The sequence below is a fragment of the Ovis canadensis genome, chromosome 18, assembly GCF_042477335.2.
Source record: "Ovis canadensis isolate MfBH-ARS-UI-01 breed Bighorn chromosome 18, ARS-UI_OviCan_v2, whole genome shotgun sequence".
NCBI lineage: Eukaryota > Metazoa > Chordata > Mammalia > Artiodactyla > Bovidae > Ovis > Ovis canadensis.
In genome coordinates, this window is record NC_091262.1 from 70,866,543 (window position 1) to 70,887,390 (window position 20,848).

At 52.3% G+C, this 20,848-nt stretch overlaps 1 protein-coding gene and 1 long non-coding RNA gene across 2 annotated transcripts in view; one reads left to right on the forward strand and one right to left on the reverse strand.

Annotated features, from left to right (window-relative positions):
* Positions 1 to 1,790: 1,790 nt before the first annotated feature.
* On the reverse strand, positions 1,791 to 8,376 carry LOC138423613 (uncharacterized). The gene is made up of 3 exons (XR_011250329.1): positions 8,290 to 8,376; positions 6,441 to 6,489; positions 1,791 to 1,988 (listed from the first exon to the last, which is right to left on the reverse strand). It is a non-coding gene; the product is annotated as an uncharacterized lncRNA (long non-coding RNA).
* The window catches only part of RIN3 (Ras and Rab interactor 3), a 133,594-nt gene continuing 119,522 nt past the window's right edge, over positions 6,777 to 20,848 (forward strand). The window contains exon 1 of the mRNA XM_069559701.1: positions 6,777 to 7,707. Within this exon, the coding sequence (XP_069415802.1) occupies positions 7,664 to 7,707 (44 nt within the window). The 5' untranslated portion in view covers positions 6,777 to 7,663. The remainder of the gene's footprint in view (positions 7,708 to 20,848) is intronic.

Below are 20,848 nucleotides of genomic sequence, written 5' to 3' on the forward strand. Positions count from 1 at the left end.
TCAGTATCCTTGCCTTGAGAACCCCATGAACAGTATCAAAAGGCAAAATGACAGGATACTGAAAGAGGAACTCCCCAGGTCGGTAGGTGCCCAATATGCTACTGAAGACCAGTGGAGAAGTAACTCCAGAAACAATGAAGGGATGGAGCCAAAGCAAAAACAATACCCAGTTGTGGTAGAGGCAAGGTCCGATGCTGTAAAAAGCAAAGTTGCATAGGAACCTGGCAGCACAAAGCAGGGACAAATCAAACAATGACACAGGACTCAGAAATAGAGCAGGCTTTCTCCTTGGTTACAAGTCTTTTTATTTAGACAATAAGAGATTATTAAGTGCCTGCTGTTTGCAAATCCCTCCACTGAAGATTATGAGGGGAGAGAAAAAAAATTTTTTAAAGAGGGCGTATTTCCTGCTCCTAGGGAGCTGGCACTCTCATGCTAAGGATAACAGAGGCATGAGAACATCGTAGTGTCTAGAAATATGTAACAAGTGTGGTTCAAGAGGATATTTTAGTAGGGAGCATGCAGGCTTCAGAGAGGAACCTGGAGTCAGATGAACCAATGCAGTGACTGGGCAAGAGAGAGGTTCTTTAAGAAAGATCTTGAAAGCTTTCAGTTTCTGCCATAGTGATGAGTGGGGCTGGCCGAGGGCAAGTGGGAGACCAGACAGGAAGCTGCCCCAATAATCCAGGTTGGAGGTTGCTTTAAAAGTTTGTTGGGGTGTGTCCTCAGCTCATGAGCACCCTTGCTCTCTGAGATTGCCAACCCCTCACAGCCAAGACAATAATCAGATGTTATCTCCAGATCTGGAATCGGGACTATGGGATGCTAGTCAGTCTCTATACAGGGGTAACTGAGACCTGGAGACTTGGGGGTTGTGGGGTTGTCTGTCTGCAGAGAGAAGGGGAGAAAGACGGGGACCTGCAGAGAGAGGACAATGAGGCAGAATGCCGGAGACTGGGACTAAAGATATCCTGCTTGGTTCTAGGGGACAGAAAAGGGTGTTAGTCACTCAGTCGTGTCTGACTCTTTGTGACCCCATGGACTGAAGCCCACCAAGTTCCTCTGTCCATGGGATTCTCCAGGCAAGAATACTGGAGTGGGTAGCCATTCCCTTCTCTAGGGGATCTTCCTGACCCAGGGATTGAACCTGGGTCTCCCACATTGCAGGCAGATTCTTTAACATCTGAGCCACCAGGGCCAAACATTATCTGTCAGGATCCCATCCCTTCTGGATCCTATGGAATCCCTGTGCACCTGTGGGTTCCACTAGGCACACCTTCACATGAGTCAGATTCACCTTCCTGCCACATGGAGTCTCAGAGTGGCTGAAGGTACAGGTGTGGTCAGATCCTCAGCCAGCATCCATAGGATAACTGGGCTTTTGGAAATGCTTCTCTAGTCAGGGTCATGTTTCAGAAATCTGACACAGTCCTATAAAAATTCAGAGTCCCAGTTTTTACTCTTTTTTAAAATTGTAAGGCCCTTTGTGCACAGGCCCTCATTCCTGCTGGGCATCTGCTGGTGAGAGCTGAGAAGAGGCTTCCTTCAGAGCTAGGCTCTCAGGTCACCCCAGCCCCTACCCAGTCACTACAGACACTGTGTTCCTGGCTGACCCGAAGGATACTGATTGATTTTGCAATAATAAAGTTTTTCTCCACCACTTTCAACATATTTCACCAAAGTAACAGGGAACAGAAATGTTGGAGCTCTGGTAGGGGGAGGTGGTCAGAAGAAGATGGAAAAGCCTCAGGAAGAGAGCTGTTTTCTGTGTCTATTTTTGCAAAACAAAATTGCCCCAATCATTTTTATTATATTTCACAATTTTCCCAGTCAAGAATTCAGGTAGGACTTGTCCAGTGATTCTCCTGGTCCATGTGACATTGATAAAGGTCACTGCATGATATCTGGCTAGCAGATGGGCTGGTCCAGAGGATCCAAGATGGTTTCACTCATCTGTCTGGTCCCTTGGCCAATTTGCCCAAGAGTGCCTGCCAAAGTCCGGAAAGATTTGACCTCAGTTTGTCTGATTCCACAGTTTTGCCCTCCTGCCCTCCCTGACCCCAGTCCTTCCCCACACCCCAGGAGTCTGACCCAGAGGGACTCCACACCTATAGGGACTGATCAATAGGCTCCCAAGCCCTCTGGCTTCCAGCTGAGTTTAGCGATTGCAGGGCCCACTGCTTGCTGGAGGTTAGGTGGAGGGAGATTATTCGGATTATTTTCCTGGCTGCATCCCTAGACTGAGGGTCCTTGGTCTGCTCCCTAAGTGATCATTCTACAGGACAGGACTCTCTGCTTCTGGGTCTGGTAACCACTCCTTCTCATCTTCAGGCTGAGGAAGGTAATAGATCTAAGAGGGATAGCACAGTCCCTGTTACTTTCCACTACACATTTACTAAATCCTCCTCTTGCACGTGCAACTGTAGCCCTCCAGGCTCCTCAGTCCATGGGATTCTCCAGGCAAGAATACTGGAGTGGTTTGCCACGCCCTCCTCCAAGGGATCTTCCCAACCCAGGGATTGAACCCAGGTCTCCCGCATTGGAGGCGGATTCTTTACCATCTGAGCCACCAGAGAAACCCAAGAATACTGGAGTGGGTAGCCTGTCCCTTTTCCAGGGGATCTTCCCAACCCAAGGACTACAGCTGTTTCTTCTGCTTCTCCTAGATTGCAGGCTAATTCTTTACTACTTAAGTCATACTCAAGTTATCCTAATCAGAAGTACCTGTGAGAGCTGACTGATTCATTTGTGCTTAGTCATAGCACAAATAATTGTTAATACTTATTGAGTACTTACTACATGCCAGGGTCTGTTCTAGTCCCTTACCTACATTAGTTCATGCAACAGTCACAGAATCCCTATGAGGTAGGTGCTATTACTATCCCATCTGACAGATGAAGAAACTGAGTCACACAGAGGTGAAGCAGTTTGCCTAAGGCTGCACAGGAGCTAAGTGGCAGAGCTAGGATTTGAACCCTGGCCTCCTGAAAGCTAGTGGAGGTGATGGAATTCCAATTGAGCTATTTCAAATCCTGAAAGATGATGCTGTGAAAGTGCTGCACTCAATATGCCAGCAAATTTGGAGAACTCAGCAGTGGCCACAGGACTGGAAAAGGTCAGTTTTCATTCCAATCCCAAAGAAAGGTAATGCCAAAGAATGCTCAAACTACCACACAATTGCACTCATCTCACACACTAGTAAAGTAATGCTCAAAATTCTCCAAGCTGGGCTTCAGTAATATGTGAACCACGAACTTCAAGCTGGTTCAAGATGTTCAAGCTGGTTTTAGAAAAGGCAGAGGAACCAGAGATCAAATTGCCAACATCTGCTGGATCATTGAAAAAGCAAGAGAGTTCCAGAAAAACTTCTATTTCTGCTTTATTGACTATGCCAAAGCCTTTGACTGTATGGATCACAATCAACTGTGGAAAATTCTGAAAGAGATGGGAATACCAGACCACCCGACCTGCCTCTTGAGAAATCTGTATGCAGGTCAGGAAGCAACAGTTAGAACTGGACATGGAACAACAGACTGGTCCCAAATAGGAAAAGGAGTGCGTCAAGGCTGTCTATTGTCACCCTGCTTATTTAACTTATATGCAGAGTGTATCATGAGAAACGCTGGACTGGAAGAAGCACAAGCTGGAATCAAGATTGCTGGGAGAAATATCAATCACCTCAGATATGCAGATGACACTATCCTTATGGCAGAAAGTGAAGAGAAACTAAAAAGCCTCTTGATGAAAGTGAAAGAGGAGAGTGAAAAAGTTGGCTTAAAGCTCAACATTCAGAAAACGAAGATCATGGCATCTGGTCCCATCACTTCATGGGAAATAGATGGGGAAACAGTGGAAACAGTGTCAGACTTTATTTTGGGGGGCTCCAAAATCACTGCAGATGGTGATTGCAGCCATGAAATTAAAAGACGCTTACTCCTTGGAAGAAAAGTTATGACCAACCTAGATAGCGTATTGAAAAGCAGAGACATTACTTTGCCAACAAAGGTCCATCTAGTCAAGGCTATGGTTTTTCCTGTGGTCATGTATGGATGTGAGAGTTGGACTGTGAAGAAAGCTGAGTGCCGAAGAATTGATGCTTTAGAACTGTGGTGTTGGAGAAGACTCTTGAGATTCCCTTGGACTGCAAGGAGATCCAACCAGTCCATCCTAAAGGAGATCAGTCCTGGGTGTTCATTGGAAGGACTGATGTTGAAGCTGAAGCCCCAATACTTTGGCCACCTCATGTGAAGAGTTGACTCATTTGAAAAGACCCTGATGCTGGGAAAGATTGAAGGCAGGAAGAGAAGGGGACGACAGAGGATGAGATGGTTGGATGGCATCACCGACTCGATGGTCATGAGTTTGGGTAAACTCCAGGAGTTCGTGATGGACAGGGAGGCCTGGTGTGCTGTGGTTCATGGGGTCGCAAAAAGTCAGACATGACTGAGTGACTGAACTGAACTGAACTTCTTACTCCAGCCCCTACTCTTAACTTAACTACTCCATATACTAGGAAAGAGTAGTTACTAACTTTTAACTACTCCATATACTAGGAAAATTTCTGTTGAACAAATATGCTCTGTTTCCTCAAAGTCTGTAATCCAACTCAGAGCAAGATTTTGAAATATAAGACTGTGCTGTGAAATATTTTTCTTTGCTAATCGTCCCCAGAAACTCCAGCAAGGTTTGGAGTTAACCTCCTGAAGGTGACTTTCCCCTGAAAATTCACACATTCCTCCTCCGGATCAAGCCTATTTGCCCTCATCTGAGTAGAGGGAGGGGAAAGTGGAGGAGCTTGTGGAGGTGAGAGCTACCCCAGGAGGACCCAGAGAGGCAAAGCAGCCTTTTCTCTTTTGGGGAAATAAGTTGAAGTGTTGACCTCTGCATTCCTACAGTCCTGCCACAACTGGACATCCTCCAGACCCAGCTGAGAGTGGAAGGTGGAAGGAGGGGCTGCAGTCACGGACAGCCTGGAGTCTTTGTGTGATGGTTAACAGAAACCTGACGGAGATTTGGCTTGAGTTTTTAGAAATGGAAAGAAAATATAAAGGACTATATTGGTTCTTACACATGAGATGTCTAATGGTGCTTTAAGCATCTCAGAATCAAAACCTCAAAAGATGTCATTAGGGCATAGTCTCTCTCTGCATTACTTTCCTCTCTTGACTATATTTTGAGCACAATTTTACCACATGGTGGCTCAAGTAACTACTGGGCTGCCCCAAGCTTATGCTCTCCCTGGATAAAGCCAGTTTGTGGTTGGGGGGTAAGACTGCTGGCATTTCCTGATAGTACCAACATAAAGTCCCAGGGAGGGATCCTATTGGCCCAGCTTAGGTCATGTGCTCATCCATGAGCCAATCACTGGGCCTGGTAGGTATAGGGCTGATTGGTCAGATTAGATTAGTCTATGTCCTCTAAAGTGGGGTAGAATCTGGTTGTCTTCGGATGAACTTAACTGAGGAGGGTTGACTCCTTAAACAGAAACTGTTAACCAAAAAAACTGAGGGTAGAGGAAGGAATTTACAGGCCTAAACAGCTGGAGATTTTCACTTCCCACAGGAGTCCTCAGATTCACTCCAGGGAGAGAAGTGGGGCGTGTGAGGACTTGAGAGTGAAAAGGCGACCCAGGAAGGAATCTAAGGGCTAGCTTGGCAGAGGCCATGACTAAAGGGGGCTGCTCAGATTCCAATCTTGGCAACGTCCTCCTCCGTCAGTTAGCAGCAACAAGGTCAGGGCGGGGCCTCGCCTGGTGTCCACCGGAGGAGTTCTGTCTTCACAGAGGAGGTGAGGAGCAGGCCTTGTGGAGGCCTCTGGTGGACATGGTTAGAGCCCTGGAGATGGTTTCATGGAACCGGGGCTTTGAAAAGCTCGTCCTGAGTTTCTCAGATGTGGTCCAGGGAGCAGAGTGAGTGCAAGTCGTGTCCAACTTTTTGCGACCTCATGGACTGTAGCCCGCCAGACTCCTCTGTCCATGGGATTTCCCAGGCAAGAATACTGGAGTGCGCTGCCATTTCCTTCTCCTGGGGATCTTTCCAACCCAGGGATCGAACTCGGGTCTCCTGCCTTGAAGGCAGATTCTCTACCATCTGAGTCACCAGGAAAGCCCACCAGGGTGCTGAAGGAAACCTTTATTTGTGGAGGCCATGGAAGAGTGCGGTTACTCGCAATCCAGATCAGCCTAGAAGGAGCTGGAAGACTATTCCAGGTGTGAGAGCTGGATGGACCCTGGGGCCCAGGGAGCCCTGGGAATGGCCTACAGGCTTGTTTTAGCAACAGCAGAGGACTAATAATAATGGCACCCTGGAGTGCCCCCCTCACCCCCTCCCGTTTATACATGTCACTTCTACAGATGAGCAAGCAGGGGTAGGGAGGGCAAAGAGGCCTCGCCTCCGAATGCTTTCACCAGAGCCCTGGGCCTCAGTCCTGTGACACCTTACCTTGCCATGTGCCTCAGGCAAGTCAGCTCCTTTGTCTCAGTTTCCTTATCTGTGAAATAAAGATGTTAGACCAGAGGGTCTCAACTGGGATGATTGTGGCCACCAGGGATATTTGACAATGTCTGGAGACGTTTTGGGGTTGTTACAAGGAGAGGGTGATGCTACGGGCACAGTGGGCAGAGGCCGTCCTACAAGACACAAGACAGCTCCAATGACCAAGCATTATCTGGCCCCAAATATCAACTGTGAAGAGGCTGAGGAAGCCTGCATTAGACTGAGGTCACTCTGTAGGGGTCAGTGCTGACCAGTCACTGTGAGATATTCTGAGGGCACCCCGGGCTCAGGAGGCATTTTTGAGTGCCCAGGCCTTTAGAAGAGAGGTCTCCTGGTCCCACTAGAGTAGCTGTAGTTGTATTTGTGTAAACTGACTGGCTTTCTCTCTCTGCTCTGATCTAGACGTGATACCTAGAATAGGTGAATTAGATGCCTGGCTTGATGGAAGAACAGACGGCCCTGTGAGGTAGTGAGTCCACCGTCAGTGGAGGCATTCAAGAGAAGGCAGCGTGGCCACCTGTCAGAGACGTGGAGGAGGAGCCCTGCCTCTGGTCTGAGCTGTCCTATGGCATTTTGAGCCTCCTTCGGTCAGGAGGTAAAGCGCGAGAGTGCTCTGCGTAGAGCTCTCGGCTTCCCCACCTGCCGGTCCGGAGCGGAAGCGCCTTGCTTCCCACGGGACTCTCCACCAAGCTGCAAACTTTTCTCCAAGTTTTTCTCCCCGGTCTCCGGGAGCTGCCGGAGCGGCGCAGGCAGCACCCCGCGGCTGGTTGCTTCGACCCGACGCCACCGCCGCCAGGCCCGGCCCAGCCCAGCCCAGGGGGCGCGGCTGCAGGGGCTTCCGAGGGCCCCCGGGGTGGGGGTGGGGGGCTCCGGGCCGCGAGCCGCTGCCGAAAGGCTTTTGACAAAAAAAAAAACCCTTGACCACCAAGGCCAGCCTCTTCCTGAAAGCCCCGCTCGCTCCGATACAGGAAGTGGAGGGAGCGAGGGCCCCAGAGCGCGGCGGCGGCTGCGGCGGTGGCTTCCCGACTCGGCGCGGGGCTGGCGGCGGTGCCCGCCCGGGCCCTTCCCCAGGGCAGCAGCGCCAGGGGCATGCGGGCGCCCGGGCCCCCGCGGCCCGCGCCGCCCGGCGCCTGAGCCCTTGCCTTCATGGTCCCGGAGCTGACGGCGGCATGATCCGACGAGCCGGGGCGCCCGAGCGCGCGGACCCCATGGGGTAAGTGCGGAGCCGCGGCGCCCCCTTCTCCCTCGGTGTCCCCGGGCCCCTCTCGTTCCGCGTCCCTCCCGCCCCCGAGAGCGCTCGGAGCTCCGGAGTAGCCCTGCCGCAGGACTTCGGGGTGTCGAACTGAGACCGAACCCCTGGCCACGGCTCGGGCCGGTCCCCCCGGTACTGCGCGGAAGGGGGCGGCCCTGGTGCCTCTTCAGGACCCAAGACTTGGCGAAACTTTTAAACCCAGATGTCGCTCGCCGGAAAACCGGCTGGCACGTCCGGGGCTAGGTTGGTGGGTATCTGAGGGTCGTCTCTATCTGTCAGAGCCGAAGCGGAGGGGCTGTGCGATCGCGGCCCCCTCCCCGGGTTCTGGTCTCGCCTGAACTTCAGATGCGATCACCGCGGGCCGGGCCCCTCTAGCCTCTCGCGCCCGCCGCTTCGCCTGTGTCCCGCGCGCGTCCTCGAGTGCTGGCGCTCGGCCGCGCCTGGGGCCGAGGACCCGAGTCCCCGTAAGTTTGGACACGCCCGCGGCCTGTAGCCCACCCGCCCGCCAAGACCGAGGACCCACCGGGGTCCCCTCCCCCACACCTCTTTTGGATTCCCGGACAGTGGTGACCTTCGGACCGGCCTTTGCGAAGCCTGGGGCTTGGGGAGGGTCCAGGGCGCACGAACTGCGCGTGGCCTTAGGAATCCCCTACGGAAGGGAGGAGGCACTGCTTGGAATGCGTGAAGCCAAACCGGTTTGGGAACCGGCTTTCGGGAGGGGTCTCCAGCGTCTGGTTTCCTGTCCCCCACCCCCATCTCGCACCCTCGGACTTCTGGACATTGCTCAGGGCTGCGCTCCGAAGTAGATTCTTTCGATCAGCCCAGCCCAGCAGGCGCCCAGGGAAAGCTTCAGTGGGATGAAGAGGTTCCTGTTCAGAGGCAGATTACTGGGCAAACCTCTTAGACCTTTCTGGGAATTAAGGATGGTGGGCGCCATGGGGGAAGCCAGGCTCGAGCTACTTCTGTGATGGACACTCAGTTGCTGCCTGGCTTAACTCTGTGACCTCAGCTACGCGGGCCTCAGTTTTCCCCAGTGTTAAAACAAAGCGACGGGCTGTTCTCCGGCAGCCCGGAACTGGGGAGCAGCTGGAGGTAACTGGCCCTAGGCTAGTGGGAGGGGTGTCTCAGAGGGACCTGAGAGCACTAGATCCGAATGCCTCCCCTCCTCCCCCTCCCCCATTTCCGTCCCAGCCTGGATCCTTTCCCTTGGAAGTGGAAAGACAAATGTCATCCGCTGGAGGAACTGGAAATTTTGTTGGGGAGGGCGCCCCCCCAAGAATCAAATATCTACCACACCCAATACTGATGGGTGGACCTAGGAGGAGATTCCCAGGGAGGAAGGGGAGGTGAGGGGCCAGGGTCCCGAACTATGTGACTTCCCATAATTGTCCCAGGTTGACCTCTCCTTACCCATTTCCTCTTGCCTTTCTCTGTTTATTACAGGGTCAGTTATTAATACTTAACCTCTCTGTGCCTCATTAGTGTTAGTGTTAATAAGTATTAATCGCTCAGTCGTGCCCGACTCTTTGCGACCCCATGAACTGCAGCCCTCCAGGCTCTGCTATACATGAGATTTTCCAGGCCAAGGGGTTGCCATTTCCTTCACTTACCTAGAAAATGAAGATAAGTGATAATAACTACCCTTCAGAGTTGTTTTGAGGATTAAATGAGATAATGCATAAGAAGTTTTGCACCTAGGGCGGAGGGCAAACTTTTAATAGTTATTATTATTACTGCTATTATCATTTGTTTATAACCTCTGTTTCCCAATTGCTTAACTAGGATGGGATGGCCTTGGCCTCATCCGTAAAATGGGGGTAATAATAACACCTGCTTCTTAAGATTGTTATGAGGATTGGATAAGTAACTATTTAAGTAGCTATCCACAGGCAACCAAGGATTAACACACCAGTGCAAGCTTACTTTAAACTGTGTGGGGCCCATCCATCATAAATAGTAATTGAATATTGGTTTGTTGCTAAAAAAAAAAAAAAGTTGCTTTATTTAAGAGGATCTTTGGAGTTGGAAGAGTTCTGAGATAGTATCTCATTTAACCTTGCACCCAGTACAGGAATCCCATTGACAATATTCCTGAAAGGTGCTTGCATACCTCCAGTGATGGGGAACTTAACCACCACTGTGGTAGTCTTTCCAATAGATATCAAAGAAAGTCTGCCTCCTTCTAACTTGTACCATTAGAAACCCTGTTCAGAGGGGCCCAATCCTTCTTCACTCAAATACTAGAAGACAGTTCTCAGTCTCACTCGTGCATCCTCTGTCAGCCCCTGAGCTGCACATCTACCCGTGTTACAGTACCCAAAGATGGTGAGGGGCAATCATCTATGACCCCTCACCCCCAGGCCACCCCTAGTGCCTGCCGACCACTCAGGGCTGGCTTCCAAGTCTTTAGCTGAGCTCAGCTTTCCACCCGGCTCCCAAAGCCCCCTCCTCCTCGCTGGCAGGAGATGGATGTCCAGACAGCTAGGGGAATGCCTCCCACCCCACACCCAGGGGCTCGGAGGGGGTGGCTTGGATGTCAGCCCCCTGGAACAGGAGTATGAGGATCTTGGCAAGCAAGCTCCGTCTGCTTCTTATTGGAAACACCGGCTGGGGAGAAGGAAAATGCAGACAGGCTGCCCAGTACTCTGGATGCAGACACTTCTTTTCCTCTATTCATTCAGTGTTCATTCCACAAGTAGTATCTGCATTAGATGGGCAGGGGGGGAGGGCAGCCTTAAACCGAGCCCCTGCCGGCTTGCAGCTGACCTTCCCAGCAGGAAAGACAAAAGGTCAGGGTTAGGGGTATGGGAGCCCAGGGGGGCTGTTCTGGAGCAGGTGGTTGGGGAAGGCCGCTCCAAGAAAACCGTGTTTAGCCGAGATCTGAAGGAAGTGGGGAGAGTGAGTCAAGCCCCTGAGAGGTGGGGGGTGGGGGTGGTGGTTGGTGTGTCTGACACGGGGAGGCCAGGGAGGCTGGAGTGGAGTCGGGAAGAGGACAGAAAAAGGCTAGCCGGTGGGGTACAGGCTTTGGAGGGTGCTCTAGGTGAGAGGGGCCATGGGTGGGGTTCGCAGAGGGGTGACCTGACTTGTATTTGGATTGTATTGAGGACAGATTGTGGGGGGAATAGGGGCAGAAGCAGGGGGGCGCCTGTGGTGGCTGGGAGAGAGGGCTGGAGCCGGGAGAGTGGGCAGTGGAGACATGAGAAGCTGGAGCCCCAGGCTTCGCTGGTGGGTTGGAGGTGAGGTGAAGCTGCTGAAGCTGTAACTGTCAGGTGACCAGACGCTGGACAGTGGTGGGGTCGCTGGGAATGTGTGTGCTCAGAGCCCACACGCTTTCTCATGTTTGGTAAATTAAGGATCTGTTTAAGATTTTATTTGAAAAAAGAGCCCACTCTTGGAAAAAACATGGCCATCACAGACCTCATCCAGTCCCCTCGTATGACAAGGAAATGGAGACCCAGAAAGAGGAAGTGACTTACCCAATATCAGGGGAGCTGGGCCCAGAACGCGAGACTCCTGAGCCTTGGGCCTGCAAGGGGTTGTCAGGGCAAGGCCCCAGGCTTAAGAGAGCCCTGGCTGTCTCCCTCATGCCTGATCCATTGTAGGGGTCCTACCAAACACCTCAAGGAGCCCCTCAACCACTTCCAGCACTAGGGTGGGGGCTCTTCCTGGGTGAGGCCCACCCAGAACAGGATCCAGTGATGAATTCAGGGTCCCAGCTACCGCTCAGCTCGCTGACCCCGGTTTCTTTGCTGTCAGGGGCTAATGCTCCCAGATGGTCCTGGCTGGCCCTCAGCTGGGATGCCCACCCCCTTCTAGACCCTAAAAGAGACTCTGACCCACAGGAAGCAATTGATACCTCATCAGCTTAAGCAAAAGGTACCTTCCTTCACTTTGGGCCCTGAGAAACCCCAGTGCACCCCTGGGAAGTGGAAAGACACCCCTGGGAAGCACACAGGAGGGCAGGGAATAGGGGTGCAGGGGCCACTCAGGATGGGAGAGTCTCAGCATGTTTACCCCTGGCCCCCTTCCCATCATCCCTACCCCTTGACAGGCCTTATCCTGGGCCCGGGTCCCTATTTTGTCATCTCTACTGAGGCAGTAAGTGTTAAAATACAACGAGATCACCTGCATTTTAATCCAAGAGATCAGGAAATCAAGTCAGAAACCAACCAGGAATGGGCTTGATATTTGAAGAGAGCACCCACCCCCGGCCCCCCTTGGGTCTCCCGGGAGCTCCCTTTTACAGACAGGCATCTGGGCTGGTCTGCGGCAAACTCAGCTGGCCTCCCAGCCATGGGCCAGAGCAGAGGGAAGGGAAGAACAGGTCCCAGACAACCACAAACACCGTCCTTCAGACCCGCTCACAGATTCCATCTGTCACAGCGAGATTCTCTCCTGAGAGTCGTCCCCTGGGTTGTGTCATCCAGGCAGTGACACATAAGCGGAAGTGGGTGGGCAGCCGGGGAGGGGGTGGGGGGCAGGTTTGGGGGAGAGAAGTGCCCGAGCCAAGGCTTTGAGGTGGGAGTGTAGAGTAGGCCCGGGAGGGAAGGAATCTGCCCCCCAAGTTATCAGGCAGTGGGGTCGAAGGGAGCAGGGAAGGCCAGCTTTGGCCAGGGAGAGATTGGCAGGAGTATGAAGAGGACTGCTCACTGGGCCCCATTCTTTGCCCAGGTTACTCTAGGGGTTCGGGGCACCTGTGTGCCTAGAAAGAGCCCAGTTATGGGGGAGGCGACCCAGAAAAGACCCAGGCCAGCTCTGGATCACAAATAGACATGCATCTTCGCCGAAAGAATGGAGTCAGCTGGGGGTACAGGATCTGGGGGGACCCTGGCTGGTCATGAAGGTCTGTGGTCCACTGAGAAGCTGGGAAAATGATGTGTTGTAGTGTGTGTGTGTGTGTGTGTGTGTGTGTGTGTGTGTGCGCGCGCGTGCGTGCGTGTGCGTATGCGTGTGCATGTGTGTATGTCTATCAGCCAAGGTTGCCAAACTATCTTTTCCAGGGCAGCACTGTTCCTTATTCTGAGATTAGGTCTTCTTTCTGTATTAAGCCTCCTTTCTTTTATGAAATGATCGGGCACATTGATGGTAGTTGTTAGTTTTTAATGTCTTTTTGGCAAAAGAAGAAGTTGCTGGAGGAAATTCTGAGAAACACTGCTTGAGCTGCTTCAGTGGAATTTATCCATTTTGTTCCCCCTTCACCCCTCTCCAGAGAGTCAGCCTGGTGATATGGTTCTTTGCTGATTTTGAAGATGCTTCAGGACCTGCATGCTAAGAACATCAGTAGGGCTGGAGGATATCCTAGGGTCCCACGCTGTTCTGGGGTTTGAGGTTTTTTTCTAGGGAGCAAGTCCCTTAGTCTCCCTGGGCCTCAGTTTCTCTACCTGAAAAATGAACTCGGTAATCTCTAAGACCCTGCTCTGTCTGACTCAGTGATTCCCTGAATTACTGGCCAACAGGCAGTAGAAGCTGGTATCCTGGAGTGATATGGGAGTGCCAGTTGGAGATGAGACAGCTCTTTCTTCCTCTGATGTTTCTTCTAGAACATACACTTTCATAAGAAACAAAGACTCAGAAAGGAGACTTCTGGGTCATCACCCTGATCAAGTGCCTGGAAGAAAGTGTCTTTTCACTGGTATGGGTGATTTTTGAAAAACTCATTTTGAAAAAAAAGTGTACTGGTTTGGGGAGCCCGCTTTGGGGAGAGGCCCCTGGCTTCCTGGTAGCACTGGCCGCCTGGTTGGTGAGTTAGGAAGGCTCCTTGGGGGGGCTTCTCTGAGTGTGAGTGGATGTGCGCCAGTGGGCCCTGCTCTGGCCCACTGGTGTGGGAGCCCTGGGGATGCGGACGAGGTGGCCGGCGGCCTGGTGTCATGGGGTTCCTGGCTGGGAAGGCTGCTCCTGACAGGGTTTGAGAGCGGCATGGTCTGAGGAAGGGCTCAGGATGGGGGGCTGGACAGGCCCTTCAGCTGAGGGAAGGGACTCCCTGCTAGGCAGGCCCAGCCTCCCCGCAGCAACCCCACTGTTGCCGCGACAGAGCCAGGCCGTCTGTGTGCAGGAGGGAGGGAGGCCCAAGGACAAACACACACATACACACACACACACACAGTTATACAGTGAAACCAGCTCTTTGCCTCCTGCCAGGGTGACCTTAGAAGAAAGGAGGTAGGTAGGTACAGAGGAGGCCTTCCCTTAGCTGGGGTGTCTACAGGGCAGTGGGAGGGCCTTACTGACCCCATACCCGTGTGGCCGCCAGCCTCAGGCCTTGGATAGAAGGATCTGGAAGCCGCCGGCATGACTGCTGCCTCTGTCTCTCCCCACCTGCCAGTGAGGCCTCCCAAGCAGCCTCATGCTGGTCCCGAGCCCGGAACAGCCCTGGTGGTCAGAAGCTCTGAGAGTGGCAGCAGGGCCCCTTGCTCCGTTTTGCCGATAGCTCCTAGGGGTGCCCTTAGCTCAGTCTGTTAGTGTTTGAAGACCCACCCAGCCTGCTGTGAAATGTCGGTTCCCTTTTAGAAGAAACAGCCTCTGGAGCGGTTGTGGTCAAGGTCTGTTGTTGCCGTCTGTGCACGGCACCACTGCTCGCTCAGGCCACATCCTATGGGGAAACCAAGGCCCCCTGCCTCCCCTACCTGGGGCCAGGCAGCGTGCGATTCCCCTAGAACCTGGCTCTACCCGCCAGCCTGGAGCCCTGGGAGGCTCAGGGTTCCAGGAGAGGGAGCCGGGAGTGGTGAGAGGCTGCCCTAGAGGGGCTCTCCTAGGGGACAGTTAGCTCCATGAACATGGCCCCCATTTAATCACTGACTCTGGGATCTTTATCAAAGCCAAGAAGTTTTTATTCCCTAGTTAAGAGATGGGACTTCAAACGCCAGACACCATCCCAACTCCTTGACTAACATCATTCAATATGAGGTGTCAGGGCTGATGAAAGGGCCTGTTTCCTCAAGGCAGAAAGGGAAGGAAGGGGGATGGAGAGGGACAGCCCAGTAGAAGAAGAGGAGACCCCAGGGGTAGCAGAGATACATTCCCCTCCTGCATGGATTTTCCCAGGGCTGGGTTGTTTCCTGGGTTAATAAATGTGCATCTTTACCCACCTCCAGGGACCAAAGAAGTAAAGGACTTTGCATCTGAAATTCACAATCTGACGATCTCTGGCAGAGAAAGCTCTCAAGAAGGAGTACACTGGGGATCTCTTTCCCCACCCACCGTAGCCCCAGCCCCCTTAGTCTCAATCAGTGACAGGGACGGATACTGTACATTTCCCTGGGGATGCCGCAGTTCAAGGGCTTCCCAGTGGTGCTAGCGGTAAAGAACCCACCAATGCAGGAGACATAAGAGACGCCGGTTTGATCCCTGGGTCAGGAAGAGCCCCTGGAGGAGGGCCTGGCAACCTGCTCCAGTATTCTTGCCTGGAGAATCCCCAGGGACAGAGGAGCCCAGCGTCCTGGTGGGCTACAGTGCATAGAGTCACAAAGAGTCAGACGACTGATGCAGCTTAGCACGCACGCATTGCGGTTCAAAGCAAAGACTTGCCTCTCTACCAGTGGCACCTGATAACAGCACTTGTGCTGCTTGCTTCTTTCTGTTCATGTCATTTTGACAGAGCAACTGTGTAAAATATATTCAGGATTTTAACCACTGGGGAAACTAGTGAAATCTCAGCCATTCTCACCTATCCATCCATGCACCCAGCTCTCCATCTCTCCATCCGTTCCCCGACTACACCCATCCATTCAGCAAATATTGGTTGGACATCTCGGAGTTTTCAGTTCATGTACTAGGGGAAGTAAGCGAAACATGCACCTAATTGTAGGGCTCTGTGTACAAAGGTGCTGAGGCTCTGTTACACTTGGCTGTGGTGAGCAGGAAGGACGCCCTGCAGAGGTGGCATCTGGATTAGGTCTTGAAGGATAAATAGGAATTTATGAAAAATGATTTGTGTATTTGTCTGTTTCTTTTCAGCGGTGCTGGGTCTCGGTTGCTTTGTGCAGGCTTTCTCCCGCGGTGATGAGCTGGGGCTGCTCTTCATTGCGGATCACGGGCTCTAGGGCCTGTGAACTCAGTGGCCGCAGCTCCTGGGCTCTAGAACACAGGCTCGGCAGTTGTGTGCACAGGCTTAGCTGCTCCACTGCGTGGAGGACCCTCCTGGACCAGGGATCGAACCCGTGTCTCCTGCACTGGCAGGCAGATTTCTTTACCACCGAGCCTCCAGGGAAGCCCTGGATGAGTGGGGTTTTAACTGAAATCCGGAAGGGTATCTTAGGAGAAAAGCACCAAAAGGGAAAGTAGAAAGGACAGGCTGTGCGCGGGAGCTCTGAAGAGCCTGGTTTGGGGACAGGGAAGAAGGGTTCTTTGTGCGATGGGCCTGGAAAGGGAGTCGGGACCATCTGGCTACAGGTGGAGAAGCTGAATTTGACCACAGGTCTGCTCTGCCTCTTAGAGCTGGGCAACCCCGGGCAAGTCACTGACCTGTACCTGCCAGGACGCCTTCCTCTTCCTCCTCTGCCAAGCAGAGCGGTGATCCCTGCCTTGCAGGGTTGTTACATGAGAGGATGTTCGTAGTTATTTGGGCTGTGAGACCAGGTAAGGGCTGCTGCCTATCTGTACATGGTGTGTGTGTGTGTGTGTGTGTGTGTGTGAGCTCGTGTGCACACACATTCTGTTGATTTTCAAAACAATATTTTATATCCGAAAAAGTTCACATATAGACATAAAAAATACTAAAATGTAACGCATCAAGCACATCATCTTTTTGAGGCTACACCCCGTCCAGCTGCCTGTTTGGTTAATGTCCATCTCTGGTACCTGGTTTTGAGCTATGTGTATCTGTTTGTGTTCCTCTTTTTTTCACTGAGTGTTATTTCCTATACGTATTTCTGCATGCCGTACTCTGGAGGTTATGTTGCCTACGTATCATCTTTGATTACCTCATCATATTATGATCATATTAACGGTTGGAGTAGGCATAGACATATGTCAACTTTTTTTTTGAAGTTCCCTCTGTTTTAAATAAAGCTCCTGAAAACTTTTATGGGTCTAGGGTTTGGGGACCATTTCATTGTCATCTGCCATCATCTTGCAGTATTTGAGTTCAGGGGTGAAGCAGAGCCTGTTGATGGGCCCCCTGAATTTTAGTTGGGTATAAATTTTTAGCTAAACATGTCCCAATTTCCTTTCAGCTAGATGTGGCTATGAGATTAGATTTGGACAGAAAAATATATGGGGAATAAGATTTGCTTGGTGATGTCCTTGAAGGGAAGGCTCATGCCTTTCTATTTTCCTCTTTCCTCTTGGCTGGAATATAAACATATTGGCTGGGCTTGGGCACCCATTTTGGACTCTGGGATGAATTTGAGAATGGAAGTTATGCAGAGTAGAGCAGCAGTATAATATATAAATATAGTAAGGCTCTCAGACATGTTGGTGTATCATCCCAGCCCTGTATTACTTACTCAGATTTGTGTATGAGAGAGGAATACATATCTACCTTACTTAAATCACTATTGTTTAAAATTTTCTATCACAGACAAACTTAATCCTGACACACACAAAAATTTATCCCTTGTCACATGGCACCAGAGTATATGCCAGAAACGCTAAGGCTGCTTTTCAGGGTTACATGCAAGCCTTTATTTCCTAGTGGAGGTGAGAAGGAGGAAAAGGGGGAGAGGGGAGAGACGTTTTGCATAGACTAAGAGTCTTATTTCAAGGACTAAATTGCAAACTTGTTTTTCCCATTGGGTGTTTGTGAGTTTTAGATTTCACCAGAAGCTTCAGACCAGTTATTCTGGTTTAAGTTCTGACTCTCAAACTTCGTGCTTTGACAAGGCTAAATACTGCTGAGCAAGGCAGCCGTGTCTCTTCCCTCAGTCTCAGTTTCCTCATCTGTACTTTATTTCTTTCCAAATATGTTGGCTTTTAAAAAATATGTGTTTACTGGCTGTGCTGGGTCTTAGTTGCAGCTCACAGATCTTTGGTCTTTGTTGCGGCATGCAGGATCTCTAGTTGAGGCATGTGGGATCTAGTTTCCTGACCAGGGACCGACCTCTGGGGCCCCTGCATTGGGAGCCCGGAGTCTTAGCCACTGGATCACCAGGGAAGCCCCCTTCATCTGCGCTTTAGATGGAGAAACTTCCTGCCTGTGCCGACGTTCTGAGCTTGGTTCTCCGACCAAACCAGCACAAGAAAGGCTGGGGGCCTGCTCCGAACGGTGCTCGCTTGTATCCCTGATGGCTGCCAGCATTCATTCATTCTTTCCTTGCTGCTTTATTGAGCACTTACAGGTGCCAGGCTGGCTTTGTGCTGACCGCTGGCCGCTAGAGGTCTTGGGTGGTCACCTCACTTCTCTGCTCAGCCTTGGGAAAGGTTTGCCCTGAGATGGCCAGGGCTGGCCTTCCCTTTCTAGGGGTAGCAAAGACCCATTTGGAGCCTGTAAGACCCTGCTCTGAGCTGCTCTCCCACAGCCCAGGATCATGCTGTCCGTCCACCCCCCAGGTATGGGGAGGCCTTGAGGACCTTGGTCTAAGAGGCCACAGGTATCCTGGGATTGAGCAGGGCGGGCTGTCTTGAAAGGCTAGGCAGTTGCTTTTGAAGTAGTTTGAAAGGCAGGCAGGGGGCTTCTTTCCGTGAGCCAAAGTGGCCCCATCCTTGGCCCTTACATTGTCAGGCATCAGAGCTCAGTGTGAGTCTGGTGACCCCATAATCCAGCCTCTGCTCACAGATAAGGCTCAGAGAGGGGATGTGGTTGCCCCAAATTCTCACAGCTGGACCCAGGCTGTTTCCATGGCTCTGTGCAGGTGCCTAGGCTGCTCCTTCACGTGAGGCCCTAGAGGTGGGGGGACAGTCACATTGGCTGTCACTGGCTGCCTCTCCGTCCAGCCTCTGGGTAGTGCTGAGCTCTTTCCTGCCTCAGGGACTAAGCATACACACCCCACCTCTAGCCTCCTGCAAAAGCCTTCCAGGCTCTCTAGCCTCTAGGGCTGTTGCGTACAGTTGTGCAGGTTGCTCACTGCACAAAGGCACCTGCTGAGAGAGGAGCAAGGGGCCCCTGAAGTTTCACTCTCTTGCCAAGCCCTGTGTGATGTCAGGTGTGTGTACAGGGTGGAGGAGGGGTTGTCTGCATCCATGGGAAGCAAGAACCATCTTTTCCTAATTTACACAGAGGTACCAGGATGCCGGTCAGCAAAGACCCATCAGCCCTGTCCGAGCCTCGTTTCTCATGCTGTCATGGTGTATTCTCTCTCTGTGGCCCTGCTAGACTGTAAGCTCTCAGGGCAGAGAGAGCGACTCCTCCTGACAGGTGTGGTTGCCAGATCCACACTGTTCTGGGCATAGAGTGTTTGACTCAGAGAACACTCAAGCTAAGCAAGAGTAAGAGCTGGAGAGGCGTGTCCCACGCAAGGCTTTGTTGAATGAATATATGGCAGGTTAATGCCCAGTAGAGAGGTGGGGAGGGATTAACCAGGATAGAGGGCCTCTGGGAGATGGGAAGGGGCCTGCCAGGAGCTTGCAAGAGGAGGCTGTGGCTATGCAAGCTTGAGCAGTAGGGTGAGGTGTGTGACTGGGCAGGCCTTCGAACTCAGCTCTGGGTGGGAGGCCCTGAGGGTAGAGGCTGTGGCAGGAGAAACCTGAGCCACGCCTGGCCTGGCCCTGGCTCTGATGTGCTGGGCCAGGCCTGAGCAGGCTTAGTGTGGATATCTGCCAAAGCCCCAGCTCCTCCCCAGCCCTTAGACCCCCACCCAGCCGAGTCCCAGAGCTCCTCTCCAGCCCGCATGGCGCTGGTCCGCCAGTTACCTGACAACTCACCCTTGTCCCAGGATCCCAGTCTTGTGGGGCTGCAGGAGCGGCAGGCAGTGCAAAGCTCGAATGATGCAGGATGGTCCCCTGGAGTGCTGGGGTCCCTGGCTGGCTCAGGGGTGTCCCACTCAGACTAGAGCACATCTGGGGGAGCTTTAGCGGGGAGGTGAGAGCCGAGCCGAGCTGAGTGACACCTGGGAGTTTCCCAAGTAGCCGCGGGGGATGGGGGAACCAGCATAGCCCGGTTGTGGGTACCATGGCCCAGTGTGCCTGGTGTTTGCTCTGTGCATGGACCAGAGGTGACCTGTGCAGGAAGAGGGGACAAGACACCTGAGGCTCTTAGGCTGGAACCTGTAGACCCTGGAGACTGAGACAGTCTCGTCCCCCCATTTTTAAAGTTGGGCTGTGTATTGGTTTCCTAGGGTGGCTGTGATAAAGCAGCACAAACTGGGTGGCTTACAACAATCAGAGTTTGTTCTCGCCATTCTGGAGGCTGGTGTTCTGATCACGGTGACGGCAAGGCCGTGCTCCCTCTGAGACTCTGGGTGGAATCTTCCTGCCTCTTCTTAGCTTCTGGTGGCCCCGGCGGTCCTTGGGGTCCCTTCACTTGCAGCTGCATCACTCCAGTCTCTGCCTGGTCACTGGGCCGTGTCCTCCCTGTGTGTTGCTCCTCTCCTTATAAGGACACCAGTCATATCAACTTAGGGTCCCTCCTGCCCCCATTCTAAAATGACCTCATCTTAACTTACATTGGAGCTTCCCAGGTGGCACTAGTGGTAAAGAACCCATCTGCCAGTGCAGGACACCATAAGAGACGCAGGTTTGATTCCTGGGTCAGGAAGATCCCCCGGAGAAGGGCATGGCAACCCACTCCAGTATTCTTGCCTGGAGAACCCAATGGACAGAGGAGCTTGGCGGGACACAGTCCATGGGGTCAATCAGACACGGCTGAAGTGGCCTAGCATGCACATCTTAACTTCTACATTGGCAATGACCCTATTTCCAAATACGGTCACATTCTGAGGTCCTGAGGTGCTGGGGGTTAGGACTTCAACATGTCTTTCCAGGGATACAGTTCGACCCATAACAAGGAAACATTTATATGGAATAAGCCTCTTCTGTGAACTTTTCAATACATTCTGGTAAACGTCGACTGTCGGGTAACCACTACCGCAATCACGATAGAGCAGTTCCATCACTTTCCGAAGTTCCCCTGTGCCTTTTGTAGTCAGCCCCTCCCCCGCCCAAACCCTGGCATCCTCACTCATATCCATCCTTGAGTTTTGGTGTTTCGAGAACTTCACACGAATGCTGC